We start from the raw sequence: 22,228 nt of genomic DNA on the forward strand, positions 1-22,228 counted from the left end.
GGCCCTAATAAAAATTAAAATATAAATTAACATATTTGATTATCTTTTTTATTTTTCTAATAAGACAGCAGAAGTTATATGCCGATTTGACCCGACTCGAACGGCTGAACCGGACCGAAGCTTTTGTTTTATATACCGATAGTCAACCGACCCAAATAGTTACCGAATCCTGTGAGAAAATTTTTGGATTCGGCACCGGAAGCACAATGAACTTATGCATACCCAACAAAGTTAGTTTTAGGCCAAACTATGTTGTTTATTCACATCCTTGATAGCTTATGTATGTCTAGCAAACTATGCGTGTCTTATAGAGTTATATTTGGGTCATTTTGACCGTCGTTTTAAACATAAAAATAATCACACATTCATAAAAAATGTGGTGTATTATAGGGACAATCCCATTGTGTTAACAACTGCTTTACTTGGTTCTTATAACTGCAATTCTACAAAAGGTGTTATTGTCAATACCTAATAGTTGACAGTTTTGGTAATAAGTAGCTCTTCTTTAAACAGCAGGGAGGCAATTATGACAAGTTTGATGCAAGTATCAAAGTTTTGTTAAGAGAGAGTTAGCTGCAACAACTGGGGATAAATAAACGGTTACGGTTTCATTTCTGTAATTTCGTTTTTCAATCGTTTCATTCAGTTAATTTATAATTCGTTTTCTGTTTGATCAATAATAAGATTTGAGTTCGTTCGGCGTATCAATTTCACAATTTTTTTGGTGTTAAGATAACAAAAACTAATCAAAGGAGACTATATATTAACTTGATTCTCACCAACAACTAAATAAAGGTGGCAAGTATAATGCATGTTAAATGTCTTTTGTTACTAGCATGGAAACAAAGCTGTATGTATATACATAAATCTAGAGCTAATCAAGCTCAAGTAGTCAAGTTACAAGTCAAAGAAGCACCATTAACCAAACTCATCTTTTGTACCAGACTCGTTTGAAGTTGAAATAAACGTGCAAGATTCCGTGTTCAAACGTGCATTTAAATCCCTTCTTGTGCGAATACTCCCAATCCTTGTTAACAATGCGAAATGCCTGTTAGATATAAACCATCAAAATATGATCAAATAAACATTTTCTTAATTTAATTGGCAAAAGATATGCAAAATGAGTTAGAACTTACGATATCCTCATAAGGCGGGCCAGCATGAAACTGAATGATGCACGTTTCATCACCGTCTCCGTCTTTCTTGATTGTATAAACCGGAGTTGTCGTTTTATCAAGAAGATCAGGATAATATTAAATTTGTAGCCTTGCACAGTCTTTGGGGGCAGGTTGTCATGATCGTAATGCCTTCGGTTGTATTCGTTCCACTCGTATCCAGTGTGCACATGGTTGAAATATTTTGGTTTTCTCGGTCTGTATTTGTCATGCCACCAGTATGCTTGTGAGTCACGCTGACTTCATCCTTGTTTCCAAATACTTCATCATTATTATCCATTGCTCCCATTGCACTCATGTCACACGTCTCAAAGTTATCCTCGGGTGGTTGCAAGGCCTTTCTCCTCTGTTGTTGTTCCACTACTTGTATACGGTTCATTTCCTGTTTCATTACACAACATCAACAAACTCTAACTACCTTCAATAACCAACTAGGGTTTGTAAACGAGCCGAGCCCAAGCTCGGGTTGGCTCAGCTCGTGGCTCGCTCGATAATCTCGCTCGCAGCTCACTCCAAAAAAGCTCTTCTCAAAAAAAAGCTCATTTGTAAATGAGCCAAGCCAAGCCCGAGCCAGGGTTAGCTCGGCCTGTGGCTTGCTCGACAACTAGCTCGTTGGATCACTTGATTGGTTCGTTTACATTTGAAACCCCAAATTTTAATATAATAATAATTTTTACAACATTTATATTAAAAAACAAAAATCAAACATATATAAATGTCATAAATTTTCTAGTTTATAAATTTTGTATGCATGAAAGTTACTTTTCTTTAGCTTTTATATGTAGAATTATTTAAAAAAAAAACGAACGAGCCAGCTCAACGAGACACAAGCTGGCTCAAGCTTTTCACGAGCCGAACCGGAGCTCGCCTTTCAGCTCATTAAAAGCAAATCAGGCTCATTTAAGTTCAAGCCTGTGCCTGAAACCAACCAGGCTCGGCTCGTTTACAGCTCTACAACCAACAATTATAATATGGAAAGGGAATGTTAATTACCAAAATAGCCCTGTCCTCTTCAGGGTCGACTGCCTCTTCATCTTCATCACCATGCATAAATTCAGGTGAAAACGAACCTGCTTCTTCCTCCTCAGTTGCCTGCTGCTCGCCACTCGGAATTTCTTCACAAACTTCATCACCTTCTAAAACATGGTCAAATTCATGGTCAGCATTAGGTAAAGCGGTTCTGTATCTCCCATCCAGTTGTTCAAGATGTTCTAAATGCTTACGCAGCATCTGATTGTGAATTTCCTTTAAACAAGCCTGCATAAAGATTTATGCCGATTTTGTATCAAAAAAATTATAAGAGATGTGTGAATTAGAAATAGTATAATAATACCTTAGCTTTATAAATGTTAATGCGCTTAAGAACCGCTTCCCAATACTCAACAACCTTCGCTTTCCCCGAACGCATCTCGGACTTGATTTGTGAGTGAAGATTTTCAAGTTCAGCAAATGATTTTCCTTCTAAAAGTTTCTTAACATCCGCCTCGATACTCAAATGCAAATCACATTCTGTATCCAATGGCCCCTTTTTGTAGGCCCTCGCTAACTCCCAATCACAAACCACCACTAGTGCCTATATAACACATTAGCACGTAAGCAATATGATTACAAAGATGATATTATTTGAAAAATAATTTTATGACATAAGAAAAATACTACCTCCCAATATTTTATATGTGTGGGAGTTCCTCTATCTAAGTCTAGATGCATTTGTATGTCCTCCTGAAGCTCTTCCATCTCTTTAACAGTCAAACCCTAAAATAATCCAGAACAGATTTGTGAGAACCAAGAACATGAAACCAGATTCAACTGTCAAACAATCAGTTTTAATGTGTGCATAACATACCTTAAAAACCGTATATGGTTCCTCCGTCTCTATATCAAATTCATCAGAAGGTTCTAGATGCTTAGATAGTACATCAATTGGTTTAGCACGCCCTTCATGCAAGCGTATTCCAGATCGCACTTTGCTCTGATTAAAATAGAACTGTAGTAATATCACATGTTAGTCAACATTCACAGTATCAAAGTTCAAATAATGACCACAAGTACAAACAGGAATATTTCCACAGGTGTCAATTTCGACCCATATATAGGCCTATATACGAACACGAAAGAGGCATGTTCGTGCTCATTCGTTTAAGTTTACATGAACAATGGAGCAAACACAAACAGTAAAACGAACGGGGGTTCTTGTTTGTGTGTGTTCATTAATAAAATGAACATGTTTATGTTCATTAGTTAATAGTGTAAATGAACGCTTCACGAACAAATATAACTGACCATAGACGAACGAAGCAAACACCAATTAAAAATAAACGTGAATATCAATTGTGGGGCCTAGAAAATTAATATAACTAGACTAAATTGTAATGGGCGATATTTGAATTTAATAAACTTAAGAGTAACTTGTAATGGGCCTGACAATTTAAATGAACAAAAGTAAACTAACGGCAAACATAAATGAACAGAAAGTTTTGTTTATGTTCGTTCGTTTATTAAATAAACAAACCTATCCACATATAGGCAAGGCTTAATCTCAAACAAAAAAATCGAAAGAAAGATATATATAAAAACCTACTAAATTTAAATGCAAAAAGCCTACTAAATTTAAAACTAGATTATTGTTGAAACTACATGATATTTGAGATCATGTTTGACATGTTTTTTAAGGCAGATTTTTTTAACACCTTTACCTTGCATTTGCAAGAATGTGAACCCGCAACCACACATTTGACATGTTTGTTACTCCCGGAAAAAAACAAACAAAAAGTGGATCAACTGATCCGTACTAAAGATTCACAGTTTTACTTGAACATGTTACCCAACCCACTCAATCTCGTAAGTATTTCACTCCAAATAAACAATAAAACACTCTTACCTCCTCTTCTTTCTTTTCCCAATCTTGAAACTCAACTCGAGCTCATTCTCTAGCCAGCAAGGCCTGCAACCAATGAGCATCAGGTTATTATCAATTAAAACCAAATAAAAACTAATAATGCGGATTCTGTAACTATACAAAATCAAGCTTACCATTTTCTCCTCATGTTGTGCTTTTTCAGTGGCTCTTTCTTCCCTTCTCTTTTTGACCTTTTCGATTTCAGCCTGTGAAGATGTGAATATAATAAATATATGTTAAAAGTATTGTTTCCAGATAAATTTATAACTTGAAAAGTTGCATACCAGCCTTTCTTGCTGTCTCTTCTTTTCAGCTTGAAAAGAAAACGCTTCAAGGGGAACTCCTTGAGTAACGTCTCGTTCGATCTTCCTTCTCCACACAAACACTTTGCAGCATATCATAAAAACTGAACAGATATGATAAGATTTTCGTGCGTGATTTGTTGCTGATTTTCATCTCATCTTTATCAATTCACAGCATATGTTAGGGAAATATCAGATAAACTAGTACAAAATCAACTGAATGTGAATAAAAAGCAGAGAGGAAAGACCTAAAAACTTACTTTTCGTTGAGATTGGAATCACCAAAAGGATTTGAGCTATTTTCATATCCAGAAGCATTCTCAGATGACATCTTCTTTGCTGCTTTGATCGCCTAAAAGATAACAGAACTATATTAAAATCTACAAGGTATAATCAATGTTAAATGTGTAATAATTCAATTCATACCTTCTTTTGGGCCATTTTAGCAATATACTCGGAAATCTTGTCTTCACTGATTTTCCTCTTTCTTCTCTCCGAACCCATTTTTCAAAAATCTTTCCTGCAATATCATATATAACTGGAATTTATAAGCTAAGAGAATTTACACATAACATCTTTAAACAAGAAACAGAAACTAAACCAGTTAAATTTTCAAATAAATGTCCACATGGAAACGCCTAAGTTGCGTGCAAAAGTCAGCAGGTTCTAGTTTTAGTTGAAACATAATCCGAATCAGTTGATTAACCCTAACCTACTTAACCTCAATGAACAGTAAACAGAGTTAAATGAAGGTGTATCCTTGTAAATGCCCATTACAACAATAGTTCCAGTTTTATAAAAAGGTAAAATAACACATGTATGTCATAAGGTAACATAACCGAGTCACAGTAATGCTACCTAGGGCCTAGGGGACTCTACAAAAAGGTGGTAGTAGTAGTAGTAATAATAATAATAATAATAATACTTTGGGGGTGTTTGGCCTAGTTTTTATGTTTTGGCTTATGCTTATATTTTAAAGTGGCTTATAGCTTATTTTCTATTATTTGATAAGCTCCTTTTAAGTGTTTGGATTAGCTTATATTCTACGAGTTGATAATAAGTTGTTAAATCCACCATTCTTTAATTTGTTATAGTAATAAGTTGCTTCAATAATTATTAATCCACCATCATTTGAGGGCAAAAGAGTAACTTACACCCTAACACAAATAAGCTTCTTCAAATTAGCTTATATAAGCTTAAAAAGCTAAAACAAACACCAAACTAAGCTTATTTTGTAAAAAAAAAAAAAAAGCTAAAAAAGCTATAAGCATGAATAAATAAGCTATAAGCTTATTTTGTGTTTGTTGTTTTTCATATAGAATTGAAACCATATAACCCTAGGTTACTAGTTCTAATCAAACATACACTAATAATGGTCTATGTAACCCTAACTACAACAATTAGACAGTTGCAGAGTGAATGTAACCCTAATTATAACAATTAGGCGACTAATAATAATTAATAAGCATGATCACATATATATATACTTGAATCAGAATCATATAGACCTAAAGCAGTAAATCAAAACATACAGATTAACCGTAACCTAACTGCAATGTACCGAAATCGACTATCGAAAGTGTGTGTGATTTTGTTTTTGGTCTGAAATAGGAATAAAATAGCGGGTTTTAGACAGTGAATAAGAGAGAACGTCGGTTTCGTCCTCGTGTTTTCGTAAGTTACGCGGCTTTAGTTTAAAGGTTTTAAATTTGCGGTTTTTATCCAGTAGTTCTATTTTTACTGAGAATTAAACCTGGCCCAACTAATCCTGTTAACTCTATTCGTTAAAGCCATCTGTGTGGCTCTCACGTGAGGGGAAATTTTGTCCTAAATTGGTTTTGTAATCGTTTGGACTGTTAGTCTACCAAATGTGTCATGATGGAGATGAATCATAATCCTCGTTTGTTTGTGTAGGGTTTGTGGAAGATGAAGGAAAGAACGACGAAGATGAAAATGGGATTTGGGAATTAGGGTTGGGGTTTATTTGAAAAGAAAAGGGCAAATTGTCACTCACGTGAGGGGCAAGCTGATGGGTTTAACGAACAGAGTTAACGAGGTTAGTTGGGTCGGGTTTAATTGCATGTGAAAACAAAACTATTGGATGAAAATCGCAAATTTGAAACTATTTGACTGAAGTCGCAGATTTGGTCAAACCAGAAGGACGAAAACCGTGTTTCTCTAAATAGAAAATGATTTGAGCCATATTCAACCGAATATGTAGTGAACTGTTTGATAACCGTTCAGTAGGAAGTTCGTTTATGTTCATTTAGGTTTTATTTGTTTTTTCAAAGATAAAATGTCTGCAGACCACATCTACATGTATCTGTAGAAGAAGATGTGGACCAAACCTCTGTAGTCTGTAAGAAGAAGACTGTTTGTTTTTTAATGTATGTAGACTGCTAAAATAATTGGTGGTGGTGTACAAACTGTGGTAATGGATGGTGGTGGTGGTGGACAATAATAGTGGTAGTGAACGGTGTTGTTGGACGATGGTGGACGGTGGTGGTGATGTGGTGGACGATTGATGGTAGACGATGGTGGTAGGTGGCAACGGTGGTGATGGAGAATGGTGGGTGGTGGTGGACGGTGGGTGGTGGTGGTAATGGACGATGGTGGTGGTGGGCGGTGGACGGTGGTGGTGGCGGACGACGGGTGGTGGGTGGTGGACGGTGGTGGTGGTGGCAGATAGTGGGTGGTGGTGGTGGTGGACAGTGGGTATTGATAGGGTGTGAAGAGGTTTGAAGAAGTCGGGTATTGGTTTATTTTTTAAGACCATAAAAGCACTTGTTAGGTCTTTTTTTAAGGAAAAAAAACATGTATTCAGAGGCTTATGTCTACACGCTCGTAGACATAAGCCCATTGCAGACCTTTTAAACAAAAACAAACAGAACCTTATTTTATAAGCAAACGAACATGAACATAAAAGTTTATGTTTGTTTAATTAAACGAACGAACATGATATTATTAAAAGAGCATAGCCCTCATACAAATAGATTATTAAAAGAACATGTCCTAATCTAGAACTTGTAGAAACCATGCAAACTGGTTGCAAGAATAAAATTGATGAAGGTGAGAGGCGATGTAGACAAGATCAAGTGATGTAGGAAGCAAAAATGTCACGGACGGAACCTCCACGTAGACAAGATCGTTTTACCAAGATTATGCGACGTTGTTGATAATGATGTTGGTATCATGAAGCAAACAAACAACCATTTCTTGAATTTACTTATTTAACTAAATAAAACGTGACTTGACACGTTATGAAAGTAATTTGAAAACTTGTTAATTGCAAAGATGGGAACAACCGAACAACTAATAAAATTTAAGTGACTTTAAAGAAAGAATGGAAAAAAAAAGATTCATTATGCAAGGGTACCTCTAAAGAGTTTAAATATTTATAGTTTGATACTTAATTTGTTTTTGACTATTGAATTTGCACAAGTGAAATTAATTTTTCCTCTTAAACTAATTACCAACTTTTTATTTTCCACAACGTTATTTTACTCCGGACTATTCATTCTCGCTATACAACGTTATTCTATCAATGTCAAACACGCAAAACCAAGAGCATAATCCTCATAATTTTTATAACCATACTTGACAATCTATTTATAAAGAATTCCCAACCGTTTTGTTGTGACTTGTACCAAAAAGTTACCCGTTTTGATCATTTAACTAACTGGCATGTTTTGCAACTATTCACATAACTAAGAATACGCGTGTCTCTTCACTCTTTCCATTGGTAAGGAGCGCGATCTACAACCAGATAGTCTCCGCGTATATCTTTAGCAACTCGAATATCATCATCCATGTATACCGAGTCAAACCTGATCCAAGACTCAAGAATCACCATAAAACTTAGTAACTAACCATATATAAAAATGTATGCTTTGACTTTTGAAGTCAAACAGGCTAGTTTTTATATTAATAATGGAATGAATATTTAAGTCAACATATTAAGATGCCACAATTATGAAGTTGTCATGTTAAGTTTGAATTGAAATGAATGTCGATTTCGGGTTCTAATATATTATACAATTAACCTTTATTCGGTCCAAGAATAAGGAGCGCGGTCAACAACTAGATAATCCCCTCTAATATCCTTTACGATGCGTATCTCGTCATCAAGGTACACAGACTCAAACCTACAGAAGCATAATGACTTCATTTTTATTCATGAAAAACATAAAAAAAATCAAATATAAAATCCTTAGTTATGAGTTGACACATTGTGTGAAAGAAATACGTTTTTATTTGCTAGATTACTAAAAGACCCTTCAAACACAGAAGAACATAACATGAGATTGAACCTTGCAAATTGCATATTGTAGTTCATCACATACAAACAATATAACAAAAGCAGTAACATAATAGCCTTTGAAGAAAGAGTAAACTGTGACTTTCGTCCCTGTGGTTTGTCTAAATTTTCGGTTTTAGTCCAATAGTTTCAAATTTGTGATTTAAGTCCTATAGTTTCATTTCACTTGCAATTAAGCCCCACCCACTAACCAAGTTAAGTCTGATCGTTAAACCCATCAGCGTGCTCTTCACGTGAGGGGTAGTTTTATCCTTTATCTCACCAAATAAACCATAGCGCTACTTCGCAAGCCCCCTCATGTGAGCGGCTGGGATATATTTGGAGAAAAAAAGGACAAAACTACCCCTCACGTGAGGGGTACGCTGATAAATTTAACGACCAGACTTAACGAGGTTAGTGGGTTGGGTTTAATTGCAAGTGAAATGAAACCATAGGGATTAAAATCACAAATTTGAAAATATTTGACTAAAACAACAGATTTACTTCCCCATGGACGAAAACCGTAGTTTACTCCCTTTGAAAAGATTGATTAAACTCACCAGCCTTGGCCAAATGGTGGCAATGGAAATTCCCAGCCTTTTCCACGTAAAACCGCACTTGTAAACCTATAATAAAACATGTAGACCGTTATCGCTACATTGTTATAACCGGTCATCCTAGTTCTGAGAAGAAGGTATCAATCTTAAGAATATAGCCTGTAGAGAAAGATATTATGCATATATGACATTATGACTTATATGGTTAAACCTTTTTTCAAGATCCAAAAGTGATATGGTTATGTTAGATTTGAATGTCATGGTTTTCATATTTGCAGTGTTACAATGGTTATGAGACATGTTTGATAAAGAAACATAAGTGACTGTTTTAACATGAAATTATTAGTTTGACCCAAACGGCCAAAAGTCAAATCGTAACAGAGCGACAAGGGCCAAAGACAACACAAAATCAGCCATCCTTCCGGTTCATAGGTTTAACAAATAAACTCAGCCGAAACTGGTTATATAGACAGGAACAGTTCCTGGTTCGACGGCCATTCTAAAAATAATGCATAAAAATTAAAAAATTGATCATGTTCTTAACGAAAGTCATACCGGTAAATGCTTATCAAGATATAGGTTCTTTGCTAACAAAATTAATCACTAATTTTTTCAAATTTAAAACTTGGTAAAATATGAGAAATAAAGTAAAAATGCAATGTTTGTTCATTAAAGTTAAAAAAAATTGAAAATTTTCATTTATATATGGGGCTTACGAATGTGAATTAACATATGAATGAGTTAATTCTTTTTTTTTTCGAAAGGATTTTGTGTATTTTAATGAATTTCACCCTAGGAGGTGGGCCATGTGTTGTGAGCTAACTAATAAATGCTAGTTAAAGCATTACGTCACTACCACATATGTAGTGGGGCTTTAATAGGTTTCTTTTTTTTTTTTTTGAACGGCCAACGAATCCTCCGCATAGGCTACTGGCTAAACTCACCTAAGGCCAGCGCCCATGAACACTCGCTCAAAGGCACGAACGTGCGGTGAGATAAACCCGTTTAGTTCAAGGATCTAACTAGTGAAAGCTACCTAGTCTCCCATCATTACCCTAGTGCCTCTGTAACTAAATACGGGCAAGAATCAAACCCGCGTCACATGAAACACCAAGTCTCTCTCTTACCGCTCCACCACTAACTCATTGACGTTTATAGGTTAACTAGCTTTATTAACTAGCATTAACTTTACAAGGAAAAAAAAGTTTGATTGGTGGCTTGATGCATTAGGGGTGGACCCCACCCGATTTTTTGATAACAGGCATTATTCATTAACACAATAACAAAAAACGGGGAAACAAGTCTACTGCCCAACCAATGAAGCCCCCCTTATGTTTATGGCGTGGTGTTTGAAGCGTTATCAAACCTATGTAACACCAATAACAACCCTCTAGTTAGCCTAAAGCTAAGGGTTCAAACTAGCCAAGCCAAGTTCAACTAGGATCAAGCTCTGCTCGTTTAACTTACACAGAACTCAAGCTCGGCTCGTTTACTATTTATCAATTATTTTTTATATAACTATAATTATTTTTATATATTTTTCTATTATAATTTATTGTATAAAATAATATATATAATTTAATTATTTTAATTTATTTTTTCATAACATTATATATATCAATTAATATTTATTAAATACATATTTTAAAAAAATTATATAAATAGCAGGCTCGTTTAGGCTCGTGAGCCGGCTCGAGCGCGATAAGTGAAATTCAGGCTCAGGCTTGGGCTCATTTATTAAACAAGCTTACTTTTAGACTCGAGATCGGGCTCGGACTCGATTAAGCACGGCTCAATCGAGCTTTTTAACAAGCCTATCTCGAGTAGCTCGTGAGCGGCGGGTGTTATTTTGTGTACCTAAAATTGACACGTTGGGAAGAAGCAATCTCCACGTCCGATCTCACAAAGAACACTCCATCCGGAGGAAACACAATCATATTATTCAACTTCCCCTTCTCCACATCGATCACTTGCAGCACATCTCCGGCTTCCGTCCCGAAAACACCCGCATTCTTTATAATAAACAGCTGCTCTTTCTCAGTTGTCCACAGCAACCGCCAGGTACCCGAGAGTGACTCGTTGGTTGTCACCTGGTCACGGTTTGCTAAAGCGATCGTGTCGATGGCTTTAGTTATAAGGGACAGCCTTTTCGGGTCGGATTGGGTTCGGATGCCTCGGTTTTGATCGGATATTAGATTAAGGAGGTTGGATTTAGCGGATGAGAGAGATGAGTTGGTGGTTAGTTGTTCGAATGGTTTTGGTGGTTGGTTTATGGAGTTGAAAGAAGTAAAGTAGTTGGAAATGGCGGGAAGGGGTGATGATGAGGCCATGGGATGAGATGATGAGTGTATGGTGGTTAATGGTGGTTGGTTGAAAGAGGAGTTTTGGAGGTCAATGAGTATATGAATATGAATATACATATAATGATCACTATTGTTTTTCTTTGTTTGTTTGTTAACTAGTTTTTTTTTACGGGTAGCTGGTGAATCACCAGCGTTGCTAAAACTCGAGCGTTACTATGGTGGGTCAATACGAGTTTGGTTGGTATTTGCTATGTTTGTTACGGTATGCATGCCGTTGGTAAAATTTGAGTGTTAAAACTGAAAAAATTATTTCGTCAAATTAACGTATAAAAATAGAATATTGAAAACGATTTGATCAGCAAATTACAGTATGCACGCCATTGGTAACTTGGCACAAATTTGGTTGGTATTGATTACGTGCATTGTGGTACTGAAGCTAAAAACGAAAAGAAATATAAAAAATTGAGGTGCACCAATGGCCGATTTGGGAGGGGGTCGGTCGGTAAACTTGCGCTTTGGTAAAACCCGAGCGTTATCAATCATGGGCATTGAGACAGCGAGTCTGCGTTAATTTGGTCGGTTTCCGTGAGGTTTGTTATGCTAACGGAACTAAAACAAAAAAGAATGATGTTTGGTCAGTTTCCTTTACGCTCGTTATGGGAATCGAACTAAAAACAAAAAAACAACAAAAAATCACGGACCAATATGGTGCCGCCAAGTGGCCCAATAGGGCACTTACGGCACCAATGTTCTTAATTATATGTAGTAGTAATACTCTAGCAAATTTCCCATTACGTTGCGGTGGGAATTCAGTTGGTATCGATTTAGTTATCACGGTATCTATACGGTACCATTACTTTAAATGTAAAAACGTTGAACCACTTAACCAAACAAATATTAGACATAAAAACATAGAGCCACGTACGCGCGTTGTGTCGTGCAAAGTCGCAATTCAATCGTGTTTGAATTAATATAGTGTGTGATAATTATAAAAATTGTGATAGTTAAATAAATTTATAAAGTATATAGTTTAATAATATTAAAAAATAAATAGTAAGGGTTATTTTGTACTTTTACTGAACTTTAAAGAAAGAAAACATAAATATGTGATATTCATCATAAGGCCCGGGGACATCGGTATACCTTACCGCTCATGGCGTTAAGTTAAGTTGGCAAGGTTAACTAGTGGCATGCCACTCCTTTCATGGATTAAGTGGTGTTCAATGCAAGGTGTGTTAAAATGTTAACGAACTTTAAAATCTTCTACAAACACAATAATTAAGAATCAATTTTACATTAAATAAAAGAGGTAAATGGCGGTTAAACAATTTTCTTAGAGTGGGGTGGAGTAAGATGGGGTAAAGTAGGTGATCTGATGCATACGTGAAGTTAAAGAGTGTGAATACATACCCCATGGCCTAAGGTTCTACATTAAGCTTTTCATTTAAATAGTAGCTGTGTTTTAAGCCTTTTAACTAGTGTTGAAGACCGCGCTTTACAAAGGGGTTGTAGAAGGGTGTTAACAAAGATGTATTTATTATCTGATATATCGATAATTAATATAATTTAAACCTTAACCTAAATGATGGTAAAATTAAGTAAGCCACACGGTTAACTTAACATGCGTAGTGTTAAAAAAAAGTTAGCGTTAATTGTAATAAGTTAATTAGATAAATTTATACTTATATAAAATAAAAAAAAAATTGCTAACAACAAAACTTTTGTAAACCATGCTTATAACTCTATTTAAGTTTGGTATAGAAACGTAAGTCGCTCAAAGAAAAAGTATATTAAAATTTATAGACCGTATGATAACTCTAGTAAAACTTGGTAATAAAAGCGTAATTGGTCAATAGAGAATAATAACTATTAAAGTCCATAAGCCTTATGATAACTTTATTAAAATTTAAGGGTGTAAACGCAAACTGAAAATAAAATACCAATAATTCCGTCACATAGCATCAAAATATTGTTTCGGGCGTTCACAAAATTATTTTTAGAATATAGTATCCATTGCAATTATACTCTAAGGAGATGTCTACTATTTACTGCTCAAGGGATTTCAAAATCTGCGGTGGTGAAAAGGGAGACATGAGATTGAATTTGGGTATCTAATACATTTAAATTGGAATACATGAATAATGTGCATATTAAACTTCTTGGCCTAGTTAAATTTGGGCTTTAGGAGTCAGACTTTGTAGGATAGATGAAGGTGAGAGGTAATGTAAACTAGGAAACAAAAGTCGGTATGGTACCGAACCGATACCAGTATCAAAATCGGTATCGATTTGGCATCGTCGGTACCGAATCGGTATCAAGGTTTTGAGTTTTCGGGACTGGTACGGTACAGGTACCGGTACGGTAGCGGTATTTCCCGAATTTTACCTTAAATACCGGTATCGTCCCGGTACCGAACCGAATATTTCGGTACCGGTAGGTACCAAGCTCATCCCTAATGTAAACAAGAGCGGTTGACGCAGAAAGCCAACAGGGTCGTCTCTAAGGATTTAAATATCCAAGCCGAAATAAAAGGGCCCGTAGAACTTAACGAATAACAAAATATATAAGCTAATTTTTATAAACGATGATTAATGTTATAAAAGTAAATATAACAAAAAATTTAATATGAATGTAATATCCAAATTTTCGAAACCTTAAAACTTAATACTTATACGAGTTATTAATGTAAAATTTATTAAAATTAATATAATTATTTTAATATATACTTAATTTTTTAAAATTGTTTAAAGGATTTCAAATGGTATGTTGAAATAAAAGTTAAGGGTCAAGTATAACTAAAACAAAACTAAAAGGGGTGAGTATGTAAATAATATATTTAGTTATGAAATAAAGAGCAACGGCTATTTTTGCCATTACTTGAAACTTGATTTTGCTGTCATCTTTCCACCAAGACTTTCCGACAAAGTTATTTGGTGAATCTATTTTTCCGGTGACTTTTAAACACAAAAATTAACGACCTATTCGATCAATTGACGATGCCGTTTAACTCGAGATCTTTTATATATCAAACATATATATGTATAAAAAAGTTTGGGCCCCCGAATCTTACGTACCCCAGCCGGGGTGCGGCTCGCATACCTCCCGGGCCGGCTCAAACCAAAATGCCAAGGACGCAACCTCCACGTGTTATGAAACACCTCACCGTGAGCCCCATACTAGTCCCAGCTTGAACCATGGATGCAAATCATGAGACCAGACCACAATTAAGAACAAGTACATTTACATGTTTTGATAGATGATGATCGGATAGTAGGTGTTTTGGGGCTTAATTAGTCCTTGAATTATCGTATAAACAATTGATATATGAAATTATGAATGGAATAGAATAGTGGCTCAACATACGGGCACACGTGCATTGGTTGACTCCAAAATCAAATTGAATGGTCATGTGCCTCGTTATCATAATTCTAAATTTCCTTTTGCGATTAATTACACCTAGTATTTGTGAACACACACCCACTTGTTTCATTGCCTCTATTACATGTTTGGCATTTTAATTGTCTCCTTTGTACGTAATGTTATTTCCAAATAGTCTATAAACAATCATCTAAAACATACGGTTGGAAAAATAGTGAAAATGGAAAATTAGAATGGTAAACTAATTAAATAATTAAATAAACCTAATATCATAAACCGACACGCATTGTGAAGTATTAGAATTCCTTTCTTCTTTTAACCATGTCTTGCACACCAAGACACTTCATTCGATATTGCCAACATTCACCTTCACTCTCACGGCCCACCCCAATTTATGAATCGCATAGGGTAGGTCTTCCATTTTCAGCAAGTCATATGTTGTTTTCATCCATTTACGTTAAAGTTGTACAGTACATCATACGAGTGTGGAGAGTTACCAGAAAACACACATAAAACTTTCATGGTGCTTGATTCAAATACAATTTGGGTGCTCGAGCATTCCCCAATATTGGTACATGTTGGCTTGCATGTAACCCTAATATACAACCAAGTTCTTTTGAGTTGTAAATAATCTTGATTTAGAAAAATCATGTTGAACAATATAATTTATAAGCAACATTCTTTTTTTAAAAAAAATCAACGAATCCTTCAAATTAGCTAAATTCACCATATCGGGGTACACCCGCTTTCCTATTCAGGGAAAACCCTCACCAAAGGCCAATGCCATGAACACTCGCCCGAATGAACGACAGTGCAGTGGGATAAAACTCGTTCAGTTCAAGGATCCAACTAGTGAACGTCATATACTTGCCTAATCTTTCATTATCACCTGGTGCTGCCGAAACTAAATGATGAGATTCTAGCCATACAAGAGTACAAATATCGTACTTTCAGGTTAGCAAAGTGCTACTCGTTTACTTGTAATTAGTGAAGAAAGAATAACAATGAGAAAGTATTTTATTGGGATTCATTAGTGATGGTTAAAGATTTTATATATGAAAAAAGCTGTAATTAACAAGTGAGCACATGAGCGTGCACGTGATACGTTTGTTTGCACTTTAGGATCATAACATAACCCCCTATCTTTCACTTATCACATGATTCTATAGTGTCGGTCACGTGATTTTCTTTTGTTTACTTTAAAAAGGACATGACATCATATGTTTTCCTTTTCAAGCTTCAATAGCTTTACGAAATTTTATGATGGTTACAACCATACATTAACATATGAACGAATTGTGCAATTAACTAGGGGTGTTTCGGATTGCTTATTTTCACTAACTTATACCTTATTAACTTTTTGAAAAAGAATAAGATGTTCGGTATTTCTTTTGATGTGAGAGAGAAAAGTTAATAAGTTACACTTTTGTAACTTATTAACTTAATGAAAAGTTATAAGTATGTAAAATAAGGAATCCCAAATGCCCCCTTAGAATGGTGGTAATACGTTCGAAAAAAAATAAAGAAACATGTCAACTAATCTAAAAAATACCCATTATAAAATCTTTTTAAATGAATTGATTTTTATTTAAACTGGTCCCTTTTTTCATTTATTTTACCAAAATTAGTATTTCGGCCAACCTTTTTATTCTATTTAAGTCTAGTTAATAAGTAAGCTATTTAACCGAAAGTTAATGCTTCAGTTATGAGTATAGCTTAAAAATAGAATGCATCTAACAATTCTTTAACACTTTTGATTTGCGTCAATGATTCAATAGAAGCCCAAAATTTGTTAGATATGGTCGAACAAACAATTTTCAGTTAAGCAAAAAAAGAAAAGCAATATATATTGAAGAGGTGAAGCATGTTAAAGCCGAAACATGTTAAATTCAACCAGGATTGATGTGACATCTGCCCCGATCCGACCCGACCCAGGTACCCGTTTCTCTGACCCGATCTCTTTCTTTTATGATTTAATATTTATTTATACTTATATTTTACTTTTAATAATAATTATATATTTTCCTTCCCGCCTCTTTCTCTCTCTTTCTTTCCGCCGTCCCGTCCCTCTCCTTCTCTCTTTCCACCTTCTTTTCCCTCTTGTCGCCGTCCCGCCCTTAAGCCTTGTTTCCTTCTTTTTCTCCTCTCCTTGTCCTTTGTTTCTTCCCGCCTAAGGTTGTCTGCGCAGCTCCACGCGCCAGACTCCTTACAAGGAAGCCTGCGTGAAGACCATCTGTTCCAGCGATACGCGAGACGAACTCTTCTCGCAGCGCGCTAAGAATTGTAATTCTTCTCGCAGCGCGCTAAGAACGGTAGTTCTTCCCGCGACGCGCTAAGGATTTGTAGTTCTTCTCGCAGCGCGCTAAGAATCGTAGTTCATCCCTCGACGCGCGAAGAATTATAGTTCTTCCCGCGGCGCGCTAGGAATTGTAGTTCCTCGCGCGACGCGCTAAGAAATGTGATTCTTCCCGCGGCGCGCCTTAGCCTTCTCGCGCGCAGCTTTCTCGCGCTAGACTTATCTTTTCTTCTGTTTTATCTAGCCGTTTGCTTTTGTGTTGTCTTATCTTTGTGCTGTTGACCTAACCTGACCTATCTTATGTCTGAAAAGTTACTTTTGGCGCAGCATGCGCACCAACCCCATTGGTTGGCAGAAAAAGTGACTGACATTATCTTTGGAGATCTGCTTTTTCCATGCTTAACCAGTACCTTTATCTGACCCGCCCATGCCTGTTTGCTGTTCCCTTTCAGCTTTATCTTGCCCCCTGCAGCTGCCATATCTCTTGATATCTTTTGCTTTTGGAATCTTTTGCTTTTTGAGATCTTTTCCCCTTTTTCTAGGGATTGTGTTCCCTAGGGTTTCTCTATAAATAATAATGTTAATTTCCTAACACTGCACACACAAAGCACTTAAACTCTCCTATTCTCTCTTGCTCCTTGCTCTCTCTGCCGTCCTCCTCTCTGCCTCCGTCTTCCTCCCTGTTCTGTCCTGCTTTTCCGGTAATATATATTATATATAATAATTTACTTATTAATTATGCTAACTTATAATCAAGACTTAAAACCAATCATTAAAACAATAATCTTACTTATAGGATAACTTTGCTTGTTAAGAGTTGGTTCTTGCTTTATCTTACACCGCACCGTTTATCAAGTGAGTAATCTCGTACCTAATCCCTTTTTATTTTTAATGTTTTGGGATGTTCATGTGTTCGTACAAACTTAGAGTCTTAAACTTGTTTATGAACTTTAGTCGCGCAGTATCCCATGTGTTGAGGACGTTTACTTGGCTGTTTATTTGTATGTGTGTATCATTAACCGCTTTGTTCGGCCTATTCCGAAGTTTTCATGGATCCATTAGATGAACACGGGAGACCTATCGTTTACGGTTTTCTTTGTTTACACTTGCACAGATGTTTTCTTGTTTTTGTGCTCATTTGGGAGCACGGATTGAACTATGAGCTATGATCTATTTAGGCTTGATCACAATCTGATTACACCCTTGTTAAACACCAGACATACACGTGTTGCGCGCAGATTTATGGTTATCTATGTATTGTAGTAAACTTGATTTCTCACCAACACGCAAGTGTTTGACGTTTATTTTAACACATGTTCAGGTTTGCAGTAGCTGTTTTGGAGCTTGTGGACACGTAGGAAGTTTTCTTTATTTTGGACCTAGATTAAAATGTATCAAGACAACTTTTTGCTGTTCGAATATTATGATTATTAATATATTGATTTATGATGATTTATGTTATCTTGTTTGCTTTGCGCGTGCGCGAATGAATATATTTATTAAATATTGACACCCAATAGTGTCACGAGTAATGAAACAATATGTGGCGCCCCGATGTATAATCCGCCTTTGGTCGGGGTGTTACAGATTGGTATCAGAGCTCGTTGACTTTAGGATAGGTGGTTAGACGTAACGGCCTAGAATACCTAAGAGTCCCTTCTCGCGCATGAGAGAAATCTCATGTTTGCGCGCTTATTGTTAATTACTCGTTATTTATGAATATGCTCGCGCTTGCGCAGTGTATGATTTTATGTTTTATTCCGCGATATTTCGATTTTTGTTGAATTTCGATTTTTATTGATTTTACTTACATATTCGTTTGTTGGATTTGAAAATCCGAAAAGTCATGGTGATACATGAATAGTTGATTTTCAATTTCCATTTACGATTATGTTCTGAGGTTGGAGACTTGAAAAGTCATGGTGATACATGAATTGTCAACCTCCAATACTCATTTTCTTGTATATTTTATATTGAGGATTGAAAAGTCATGGTGATACATGAATCGTCAATCTCCAATACTCGTTTGCTCGTATATTTTAAATTGGGAATTCGGAAAGTCATGGTGATACATGAATTGTCGATTCTTGATTCGAATTTGTTACCTTTATTAAGTCTGCATTTAGGGTCATTTATTTTACTTTAACTTTTGACAGTAACTAACTTCGCGAAACAAGCTTTACGATGACATACTTTGCGCTAAAACCAAGATATTAACTAAAATTAAAACTTTTATAGAATGCCTCCGCTATCTCGCCGCCATCTGAGGAGAGAAGCCTCGCGCAGACGTTCGCTGCAACGTTCCCGGGAAATGGCCGCCGCAATAGCCCAAGCTTTGAGCCAAAACAATACCAACACCTCTGGTTACAACATTAAGTCCTTTAACGCGGGTAACCCTCCAAAGTTCACAGGTCTTGAAGGAGCCACCGTGATGCTCCAATGGCTCGAGAAGATTGAAAACACTTTCCTCCACACCCAATGCCCCTCAGACAGACGAACCCTATATGCTTCCAGTGTCCTGGAATCTAGAGCGCTTACATGGTGGAATGGAGTAGCTCATGCGCGTGGCGCAGAAACTGCTTCTAGCATGCCCTGGGAGGAATTCAAGGAAATTCTGACGCGAGAATTCTGCCCTCCCAACGAAGTTAAGCGCCTGGAGGAAGAATTTTGGAATCTTAAGCAGTACAGTGGCGAAGCGCGCGAGTACGCGACGCGTTTCCATGAACTAAGTCTGCTTGTCCCCCACCTTGTTACCCCTTCCCGCCGAGCCATAGAGAAATTCCTTGGGGGTCTCCCCATGGAAATTCAAGATTCTGTATGGGCCAGAAACCCAGTAACCCTCTCTGACGCCATCGAGTTGGCCGCTGTGCTCAGCGACAACCATGTCAGAGCAGGAACCCTGTTCCTGCGGGGAACAGAAAAGACCAAACCCACCAAGACTGTCCCAGAACCAACAGAAACCAAACCAGAACCCTCAAACCGTAACAACCTCAAGCGCAGGCGCAAGGCCTATGCGCTTACCAACCCGCCCATTGTCCAGCAACCCATCTACCAACCTTCAGTTTACGCGCCTAACCCACTGTCAACCTACCCAACACCTCCTGTAGTCCATAACTATGCCTTAACCAATCCCGCACTCCCTGCCCCGCCACCTAAGAAACCGTACACAGGAAATCAACCCTTTTGCCCAACCTGTAGACTTCACCACCCAACCCAAACCCCGTGTCGACAATGTAACCGATGTGGCCGCGTTGGTCACTCTGCCGAATACTGTAGAGTCCCTCCCGCCAACCCAATTGCGCCAACACCACCAGTCTACCCGCAGAACCCACAACCAACCTACCAAAACCCACGACCCAGGTCGTGCTTTAACTGCGGTGATCCCAGTCATTTCCGGAACGCGTGCCCAAGGCTACAAGTTCAGATTACGCAAGCGAATCCGGTGAACCAGATTTCGAACCAAGTGACACGCGGACGAGCTTTTAACATAACCGCGCACCAAGCGCAAGCAACTAATGACGTAGTTAATGGTACATTTTTGCTTAACGGATTTTATGCTTCTGTACTTTTTGATACTGGCGCCGATCGAAGTTTTATTTCTCGCGCGTTTGAACAGAAGCTTGCGCGACCGCGCAACGATTTAAAAGAAAATTTTTCAGTTGAATTGGCTAATGGCGAAACTGTTTTAATTAACTCAATGATTAAAGATTGCACGCTTAACCTTAACGAAAACGATTTTCTGATCGACCTCATCCCCATGCCTCTTGGAAGCTTTGATGTTATTATTGGTATGGACTGGCTCTCGAAGAATCGCGCCGAAGTTATTTGCGCCAAGAAGTTGATTCGCATTCCTCGAGAAAATGGTGATCTTCATATCTACGGCGAGAAACCCTCCCGCGGTCTTAAACTTATGTCTTGCTCCGAAGCCCGAAGACTCATGCGGAAAAGGTGTATTGCATTCTTAGCCCATGTGGTTAAACCTGCTGAAGAAAAGAAGAAGCTTCGCGATATCCCTGTTGTGCGTGATTTTCCTGAAGTTTTTCCTGATGATCTTCCTGGTATCCCTCCCGCTCGTGAAGTCGAGTTCCGTATTGATCTTGTCCCTGGTGCTTCCCCCGTAGCCAAATCTCCTTATCGTCTTGCACCCGCTGAGATGCAAGAATTAGCAAGCCAACTTCAAGAGTTGACAGCTAAAGGATTCATCCGCCCTAGCTCTTCGCCCTGGGGTGCTCCGGTGTTGTTCGTTAAAAAGAAAGATGGATCGTTTCGCATGTGTATTGATTACCGCGAGTTGAACAAACTCACCATTAAAAACCGGTATCCCTTACCGCGTATTGACGACCTCTTTGATCAACTCCAAGGTGCCTCTTGTTTCTCCAAGATTGATCTCCGCTCTGGCTATCACCAGTTGCGCATCCGCGATGAAGATGTCCCGAAGACTGCTTTTCGTACTCGTTATGGCCATTTTGAATTCTTGGTCATGTCCTTCGGTTTAACCAACGCACCCGCCGTTTTCATGGATCTAATGAATCGGGTGTGTAGGCCTTTCTTGGATAAATTCGTGATTGTGTTTATCGATGACGTTCTGATTTATTCTAAGACCAAGGCCGAGCATGAGCAACATCTCCGATTGGTATTGCAAAAGCTTAGAACCGAGCAGCTTTTTGCCAAGCTCTCCAAGTGTGAATTCTGGTCTGATGAAGTACAGTTTCTTGGCCATGTTGTGAGCAAGATGGGTATTCATGTCGACCCATCCAAAATTGAAGCAATCAAGAACTGGATTACGCCGACCACTCCTTCTGAGATCCGTTCCTTTCTGGGCTTAGCTGGTTATTACCGGCGCTTCATTTCGAACTTCTCGAAGATCGCTTTGCCTTTAACAGCTTTAACGCACAAAGGTAAACCGTATATTTGGGGCTCGAAGCAAGAAGAAGCCTTTCTAACGCTCAAGCGTTTGTTGTGTGAAGCTCCTGTTCTTGCGCTACCTGAGGGTAATGAAGATTTTGTCGTGTACTGCGATG

At 37.4% G+C, this 22,228-nt stretch overlaps 1 protein-coding gene and 1 pseudogene across 2 annotated transcripts; both read right to left on the bottom strand.

Annotated features, from left to right (window-relative positions):
- Positions 1–898: 898 nt before the first annotated feature.
- Positions 899–4,880, bottom strand: LOC143590548 (splicing factor Cactin-like; annotated as a pseudogene). The gene is made up of 11 exons (XR_013145484.1): positions 4,803–4,880; positions 4,637–4,728; positions 4,359–4,458; positions 4,209–4,280; positions 4,057–4,119; positions 3,022–3,162; positions 2,835–2,930; positions 2,509–2,748; positions 2,169–2,432; positions 1,137–1,557; positions 899–1,048 (listed from the first exon to the last, which is right to left on the bottom strand). The product of XR_013145484.1 is annotated as a splicing factor Cactin-like (transcript).
- A 3,541-nt stretch (positions 4,881–8,421) lies between these two features.
- Positions 8,422–11,560, bottom strand: LOC143590544 (putative plastid-lipid-associated protein 11, chloroplastic). Its single transcript, XM_077070996.1, has 3 exons — positions 11,088–11,560; positions 9,234–9,299; positions 8,422–8,521 (listed from the first exon to the last, which is right to left on the bottom strand). Exons 1-3 carry the CDS (start codon positions 11,558–11,560, stop codon positions 8,422–8,424), a joined length of 639 nt encoding a protein of 212 aa, XP_076927111.1.
- Between the last annotated feature and the right edge of the window lie 10,668 nt (positions 11,561–22,228).

This window comes from Bidens hawaiensis, unplaced genomic scaffold (assembly GCF_021521415.1).
Source record: "Bidens hawaiensis isolate Kalapana, Puna unplaced genomic scaffold, B.hawaiensis_p1.1 tig00038652_1, whole genome shotgun sequence".
Lineage (NCBI taxonomy): Eukaryota > Viridiplantae > Streptophyta > Magnoliopsida > Asterales > Asteraceae > Bidens > Bidens hawaiensis.